General features: G+C 41.9%; 2 protein-coding genes across 2 annotated transcripts; both read right to left on the bottom strand.

The window, feature by feature from the left end:
* Positions 1-184: 184 nt before the first annotated feature.
* LOC135343662 (N(G),N(G)-dimethylarginine dimethylaminohydrolase 1-like) lies at positions 185-4687 on the bottom strand. Its single transcript, XM_064540633.1, has 4 exons — positions 4413-4687; positions 2110-2230; positions 1501-1661; positions 185-646 (listed from the first exon to the last, which is right to left on the bottom strand). The coding sequence occupies exons 1-4, from the start codon at positions 4566-4568 to the stop codon at positions 248-250; spliced, it is 837 nt and encodes a 278-aa protein (XP_064396703.1). The 5' UTR covers positions 4569-4687; the 3' UTR covers positions 185-247.
* A 1031-nt stretch (positions 4688-5718) lies between these two features.
* Positions 5719-7343, bottom strand: LOC135343663 (N(G),N(G)-dimethylarginine dimethylaminohydrolase 1-like). Its single transcript, XM_064540634.1, has 4 exons — positions 7084-7343; positions 6680-6800; positions 6318-6478; positions 5719-6184 (listed from the first exon to the last, which is right to left on the bottom strand). The coding sequence occupies exons 1-4, from the start codon at positions 7225-7227 to the stop codon at positions 5792-5794; spliced, it is 819 nt and encodes a 272-aa protein (XP_064396704.1). The 5' UTR covers positions 7228-7343; the 3' UTR covers positions 5719-5791.
* Positions 7344-8109: the final 766 nt, after the last annotated feature.

The following is an 8109-nucleotide window of genomic DNA, read 5'->3' as shown; positions in this document are numbered from 1 at the left end:
TGGTGGGTTTGCAATCAATAAATGGCATGCAATGTCTAATTTATAGCTATATATGCTGGAATCGAGGCTATGTATATATAATTATAGTCTAAGGTACTGCCAGTATATTATCTCGGACCTCTAAAAATCTGCTGTTGTCTACACTCCCGGACCTCTAAAAATCTGATCTGTCATTGTCCCCACAGCATGTGTATATATAATAAATATTATACCAGTATAAAGTCAATTTCTAAACAGCACACAAAAATCAATTTATAAGCACTGAGCAGCAAGTAAGACAACCGTCTACTTTATGCAGTTCAGAAATGTTCACCGCAATCTTCTCAGAAAATCCAGGTAACGACAACTTCTCAAAGACTTCAAACGATTTCGGGTAAGGCTCCTTGGAGACATAGACTACAGTGCCATTCACAAACAGGCAGTTAGCTCCAAAATCATCAGGCACTGAAAGAAAGTTGTACTTAAAGTGGCCGTCTCGCTCCATGATTTCCTTAGCAACGGCTGCAGCCTGTGAAGTCCCTCCTATGGAAATGTTGTCAGGGACAACCATGGACATCATTGATTTCAAGTGAAGGCAGCTGTCTATCACCTTGACTCCAGTCACAGGGTACGAGGGGAAGGCGGCTGCAAGCTGTTTCAGTCCTTCCTGTGAAATCAAATACATGTTTATTGTCTAAACTTTCCTTAAGAATTGTGTGTACACGAATGTTAGTGTGATTCAAAATGCAAATGCTCATAGCTAATAATTATGGTTGGGAAGCCTAATTGTCTAGTCGAAAATGGCCCCGGAAGCTTGTCCAAAAGTACCAGTTGCATGCTTGTGGGTAAAGATATTCCCACATAGTGCAGTCGTACGGTATGATGTCATACATGATGTAATTAACTGCATGGTACTGTGTAGCATGTATATTTCGAGGGTATAAATGTTCGCAGTTTTTACTGATCAAGCATGCACCGCGAACATTTATAGCCACGAATTTAATATCGCATGCGCATGCATGCTGCAGAAAGGCTGCTATTCCGCGAAAACATTTCTAATAATCTATCTGCGAAAGTTTATACCCTCGAAATATACGGTATATATGCCATGGACTTTTACACGGAAATGCAAACTTTTAGCTGGTACGACATCATCGCTTTCAAAGATTTTCTGATTTTAGAGACTGGTGTCATCAAAGTTAAAGCTCATAATTATTTGAGAGATAAAGCAGTTGCAAATTTGGTCATAATTATACTATTATATAACCAACCCATGGTCCAAGGTCGAAAAATCATTTGAAAGGTCTCTTTCTAAGCTTTCAGAAAATCATAACATTTTTGACATTGGATCAACGGTACTAAAGTTATGGCTTACAACCCCCCTCCCTTTAATCAACGGTTCGGAGTCCGGTAGAGCCAGACCGATCCTTACTATATAGAAATTCAGACATATTTATAGCAACAATAAGAGGGCCAATACAAAATGTGTGTACTGTACAAACCAAACGTTTAATATTATACCTCATTAGTCCTGGCTGACTGGCCCACAAAGAACTCTCTCCCAGTGAACAAGACATCCCCTCCGTCCATTCTGCCAGGCTCTGTCATCTCCACCACATTCAGACCCAGTTTCGTCACAGCCTCTTTCATAGCAACTGTCTCACCACCACGACTCTTGTGGCCTGTAGGATAAAATAATAGTCACCACAATACATTCAATGTATAAGTTTAATGAAAATTTAACTAGCGAATGACATTGTGTGTAGAAGTAGAAAAAATGCTACCATAAAAACCTCTAATCAAGGTAGTTTGGTTGACGAGTCCTGGTGTCGCATATTTAGAGGATCGCTGGAGGTAACTCTACAAAGTCTACTTGCCTCGATTTCAGGCCGCTTAAAAACGAGGCTAGGGTGTGGCTACATTACCTCCATTTAGGACGTGACACTAAAAAATAATTGTCAACGCAGCGTCGCTACTTTTAGAGGTCAGAAAATTGCTAAAGTACGCGGGGGAGGGTCGTCTTAATTAGAGAGGTATTACGGTAGTAGAACTACACAGTCTTAATCGCAGTGACCTCACTATTTAATCAGACATACAAACTTTTACTACAGTCCTAACCCAACAGCTCACCAGGACTAGTGACGAGTGCAGTGTCCCCACACACAACCACAGGATCCTCCACAAACACACAGTCAGGAAACTGCTCATCCGCTGGTATAATGTGGATCTCCCCCACCAACTCAGTCAGCACCTGCAGAGCAAACAATTACAATAGACTAGATGAGAGTCTTGTGAGACTATGAGACAGTTTTTAAAAGGAGCACAAGTAGTGGTTTGACCAAGTATCTTCATAATTATTACTACTAGTAATAATATTCATAGAAATCTTAATACAGTGCTCCTGGTGGTACAAGAAATTAGAGTGAATTGCAACGATGTCTCGTAGTACCCCCCTGCCCCTGCCTCATAATATCCAATCACTTCAAACACTAAAGCTAGCATTAGTTGCAAACAAAGCACTGATACTGAATGCTTACATGCAAATCCTATTGACCATGGTTGTTAGTGAACAAAGGTAATTTTCGGGGGGCAAAATATTCGTGGTTGAGCTATATTTATTAGTTCGTGGATCTGGTTGCTGATGGCACTGCCGGTAAGGTAGGCAAGATTGCTTCATCGTGGGTAAAATATTCGTGGTCCAATGTTCAATCACAAAAACCACAAATATTCCCCCCCCCCCGGGAATTACCAGCTATACGGTATGCTCCCTCAGGGGACCATGATATGTCTCATAGTAACCCCTGGTGCTCCCACACTTCTACTAAACAACACACAACGAAAAACGATTGGTCTGATCAAGTAAATAGGAGGCCTGATTTAGCAAGCAAAGGGTTCCTAACAAACACACATTTTGGATTTGGGCTCACTGTGAATTGGATTGGAGTAGGCCTGAGCTAATATAATTATACCACTGAGCAGTGAGAATTATGTCAGCCCATTAGGCATACATGTTTGGTAGAAGTATAAATTACATGCAGACAAAACCACCACCAGATGGAGATACTCAACTGGTCAACAGCACACAAACGGAACTATTATCTTATTATCATTAGTGCTGATCACATGATCTCCAGCCAATCAGCTTATTTGAAAGTAGTCAGGTGACCATGGATTAAATAACTTAATCCACACTTAAGTGTGCTTTAATACACACTTTTTATCAAACAATCATAATACAAGCAGATTGAATCTGAATGTCATCATAATTATAATAATAATAATACAAGCAGATTGAATATGTACACAAGCAAAGCTGAAAAGTATTAGAAAGTTGAATGTTATTGTTTCGACTTGTTTCATATATGTAGTAAGTGTACTGAATTGCTGACTTGACCATAGCATCGCTTTTTCGTTTGAAGAAATAGGCTCAGCTTGCTTCGAAGATGTACATACCTGTACCTAAGCCAGATCCATATAATCGTTTCATCAAAGGTGCTTCGAATATCATAGCTTTCCAAAAGAGCAAACCAGATACTCATTGCCATATAGTTTGCGCACAAAGTTTCCCATCCAGTAAGCCAGATCAGCTGGAGGCATATCCAGTAGTGGGATCGGGACTGTTGGTCAGCAGGAGAAATAAGTCGAGAACATGCCCAGTCAGTCCAGATAGCTTTAGATCGTATCTCCTTCTCCTTTGCATCAGTTACTGGATCTACAAACCTACTAAAACTTGTTATTACGTCTAGCTAGCTAGCTAGCCACCAGCAACTGTAGCTAGATCTAGCTGCCACGAGGCTAGAGCTCACGTGACAGCACTAAATCCTTTAGAACACACCTAGCCAATTAAGTGTTTTAATGCTGGTGCACTCGGATGGCCTCTCGGTTACGTAATGCACTCGGCTGCGCCTCGAGCACCACGTTAACCTCGAGGCCATCCTCGGCACGCAGATTAAAACACTTAATTGGCTAGGTGTGTTCTAAATAATACATGGAAATTTCATTATCAATGGAAATTTTAATTAAGCATTTTCTCAGCTTAGTACAGTAAAAAGAGAAGAAGCATACATAGTGTGATTTAGAGTTCTAGTACATTACAGTACAACTTGTCAATGGGTGAGAATCAAAAGACACAAGACAATTAGGCATTATTGGGCAAGCCTTATTTGGGGAGCCATCGTAGAGTACAGATTTGACCACACTGTATGAGAGCACCAAGAGGAGCTACAAAATAATGGATTGGACACGCTGGACTGACGCCGTAAACATAAACACTTGCACTTTAAGTATTCTACTGCACTGCATATAAAACTATTAACTACAAAGTTCACTTGTACAACTGAGTTCTCCCAATTTCCATGTACGTAGACAGAATAATTTAACCAGAAACAAGATGGTATCACTATGTGATATGATAGTCTAGCTATCCTGCCTACCTGAACGTAGTTTTTGTGTTGCTGCCTAGCTTTCTCCAGATTCACAGGCTCATCACTCCCGTCCATCCTCACAGCTGTAGCTGCCAGGGAGTTGGGAATACCACTCACAATGGCTTTGGTATACTTGAAAACATTTGCAGCCATAAACTTGATCATCTTGATCCTGTACTGTGGCGAGCTTTCTCTTTCCCTAGAACTAGAAGTTGGAGGGATCCAGCCGTTGCACGTTTTACTAATTGACTCAAAGGGAGATCGTCAGTGGTTGTAGCCCGCAATAATGTTGAGCGTGGGCGGACAATAACGCCCACGCTGAACGAAACAGTACTCAGATTTCAATGCAAAACAGAATGATGTAGTGTAAAGCATGATTGTAATATCAATGTTATGTTTAAGAGGCTAGCTGCCACGGTAATACTAACACACGCACACAAGAACAGAGTCACTGTAGCAGTTCACAGACTTGAGTGTGTCCATTGCTACGCGTATACGAGCCACATCATAACAGTATGTCCGTCCTGTATTGTGGGTATAATAATAGTTATGATGAGCAGTTAGTGTTAAACGGACATTATGGAGACAGCAAAATTACAGCATTTACATACCAGTAGCCTCGATTCAAGGCCGATTAAAATACGTATTTTAATCGGCCTGGAATCGAGGCTAACATACCAGTAACATGCTATTATTATTAATAGACGATTCCAATTATGCACTAGCTGTAACTCACAATAGTCTAGCTTGATAATGTTGACGCCAGCCTTGGTCTCCAACAACATTCTAAGAACTCCACAGTGGCCCTTTTGATTTAGACTGGCGGCGATAGCCGCCCGAGCGCGTAGCGCGAGCGACTGGCAAACTGCCTATCAGTCACTCGTCTCAGCGGAAGTGTAACGAGGGGCTGTCGCCACCAGTCTACTTCTGATTGGCCTTGAGCAATGCCGTCCAACGAGCTGTATAGACTCAAATAAATAACAGTTGTTAAGTTGCAGTTCCACTGTCCTCACATGACCATTCTATTCTAGCAGCTACATACAACAGTGGCTCCATTCTGTAAAGAGTCAAGACAGTGTGAGCATGCATGCAGGTGTACCATCACTCATTACACACCCATGCATGCACTCATTCCTTACACAATACATGTATCACATTACTGCCATTGCTGGGGATACATACACTATACCAGTGCTAGCTGATCGATCTCTACACAAACATGACTAGCTCTGACAATCCTAAAATGAACCAGCAACACAGGTCAACTGAACATGGAGAGGCTAGATGTGTGTACGCGCATGCACGGGGATAATAATTGCTAAAACATTACTGTGCATGTAGTAAATGTAGCAACATTACAAAGTCAATTTCTAAACAGTGCACACAAATCAATTGATGAGCACACAGGAGCAAGTGAGACAACCGTCTACTTTATTTAGTTCAGACATGTTCACTGCAATCTTCTCAGAAACTCCAGGACATGAAAACTTATCGAAGACTTCACACGATTTTGGGTAAGCATCTTTGGAGACATGAATTATAATACCATTCACAAACAGGCAGTTAGCTCCAAAGTTGTCAGGTACTGAGAGAAAGCTGTACTTGAAGTGGCCGTCTCGCTTTATGGCTTCCTTGGCATCGACTGCGGCGGGTGAGGTTCCTATGGCGATGTTGTCAGGGGCAACCATGGACATTACTGATTTCAAGTGAAGGCCGCCCGTCACCTTGACTCCAGTCACTGGGTACGAGGGGAAGGAGGCTGCAAGCTGTTTCAGTCCTTCCTGTGAAGTCGTCCATACACAAATGTTAGGGTGATTCATTCATCAAGCAAATGAGAATCTTCAAGTTTATTTGATTAGGATGATTGTGTGTACGATTGTGTGTACTGTACAAACCAAATGTTCAATATTGTACCTCATTAGTCCTGGCTGACTGGCCCACAAAGAACTCTCTCCCAGTGAACAAGACATCCCCTCCGTCCATTCTGCCAGGCTCTGTCATCTCTACCACACTCAGACCCAGCTTCGTCACAGCCTCTTTCATAGCAACTGTCTCACCACGACGACTCTTGTGGCCTGTAGGATAATTAGCAATTAGCACTCTCACCACAATACATTCAGTATGGTCATAAACATGGGAGTACAATTTCTTATAAATATTGGTGGACATTGAATTTATAGCATTGCGAAATGCATATACATGTATCGCAGTGACCTCACTATTTAATCAGACATACACTGAAGTACTTTTACTACAGTCTTAAGCCAACAGCTCACCAGGACTGGTGACGAGTGCAGTGTCCCCACACACAACCACAGGATCCTCCACAAACACACAGTCGGGAAACTGCTCATCCGCTGGTATAATGTGGATCTCCCCCACCAACTCAGTCAGCACCTGCAGAGCAAACAATCACTGATTATATACATTTTCTTCATGGGATTAAAGCTACTAAAACACTCTGTAAGCAGCCTAACAAAAACGGCCATTGCAGATCTGATCACAAGCTACTAGTACAGTGGACATGTACACTGCACTGGTGAAATGATACGCTCATTAGTTTTCTACAGCAAAATTAAACACTACTCAGTTGTACAATTTATCCAACATCCAAATGCAGACATGGGAACCAGAAATAAGATGGTGCCATCGGTGTGACAGACCTACCGGGCCTACTCACCTGAATGTAGTCTTCGTGTTGCTGTCTAGCTCTCTCCAGATCCACAGGCTCACCACCTTCATCCATTCTCAGAGCTTCAGCTACCAGGGAGTCTGGGATACCACATACAATGGCTTTGGTATACTTGAAAAGATCTGCAGCCATAATATATCTATTCTTGACAGTCTAGTTAACAAAAATTAACATGCATTATCATGTAGTGCATGAACCCTAGCCTCTACACAGGCTCTCCTTTTTCTGTTCTTTATCACATCGTTCAATAAGATAAAATACTGTCTTAATCGTTCAATGAGATAAAATACGGTATTAATTGGAGGAATAAAGAAAGAAATAGACGTAGAGTTAGGAAAAAGGAGAGCCTGTATCGGGAAGTCACGTGAGGGTAGAAGGGTGGTAGAAGGGTGAAAATGAGCGTGGGCATGCTGAGCTAGAGATGTTGGACTGCCCACGCAGATATCTATGACTAATAAAACTTTGCCTGCAGCAAACTGGACATGGACTTGGAACTGGAAGTTTGCAAGCACTATAGCTAGCTATATACCTTAGATGATCTACTAGTCTAGATTGTGTGTTCAGATTCTATCAGACTATTACCTTTTCTTGTGTCTTTCTACATGCTAGTATAGATCAAGAGAATTAGCTTAAGTTAGTCATCATTATCATATATTATAAGCAGGTAGCTACTGCCACCAGAGCTGGCCACGCTGGTTCTCTGATCTGACTTGCAGCACAGCTTGGTGGTTGTCTCAGTACATGTACAGTCTTATTAACTCTGAATGCGTGGGAGAATACCTTACGTCACGATTGTGGGCTACATATCGCCCACGTTCATAAAAATCCTTGTGGATCACGCGATTTCCCAAACCAGGCCTTACTTTTTCTTAACTGTAGATCTACGCCCATTTCTTTCTTTGCTGCCTCACTAGCACTATGTCTTTCTAGTGATTTGTCACAATGTGGATGAACAGTGACAACAGCAAGAAAAAGTAAGGCCTGGGAACGAGGCTACTGGAAAAGCACTGCACT

This window comes from Halichondria panicea, chromosome 11, assembly GCF_963675165.1.
Source record: "Halichondria panicea chromosome 11, odHalPani1.1, whole genome shotgun sequence".
NCBI lineage: Eukaryota > Metazoa > Porifera > Demospongiae > Suberitida > Halichondriidae > Halichondria > Halichondria panicea.
Note: the sequence above shows the minus strand (reverse complement) of the source record. Positions and strands in the feature narration are given on the sequence as shown.

Excerpts from the sequence above, each read along its gene's own strand:
- LOC135343662 (XM_064540633.1), bottom strand. The coding sequence starts at position 4,568 with ATGATCAAGTTTATGGCTGCAAATGTTTTCAAGTATACCAAAGCCATT. Across the intron at positions 2,231-4,412 it reads AACACAAAAACTACGTTCAG|GTGCTGACTGAGTTGGTGGG; the intron begins GTAGGCAGGATA and ends TTTGCTCTGCAG. Across the intron at positions 1,662-2,109 it reads TGCACTCGTCACTAGTCCTG|GCCACAAGAGTCGTGGTGGT; the intron begins GTGAGCTGTTGG and ends TTTATCCTACAG.
- LOC135343663 (XM_064540634.1), bottom strand. The coding sequence starts at position 7,227 with ATGGCTGCAGATCTTTTCAAGTATACCAAAGCCATTGTATGTGGTATC. Across the intron at positions 6,801-7,083 it reads AACACGAAGACTACATTCAG|GTGCTGACTGAGTTGGTGGG; the intron begins GTGAGTAGGCCC and ends TTTGCTCTGCAG. Across the intron at positions 6,479-6,679 it reads TGCACTCGTCACCAGTCCTG|GCCACAAGAGTCGTCGTGGT; the intron begins GTGAGCTGTTGG and ends ATTATCCTACAG.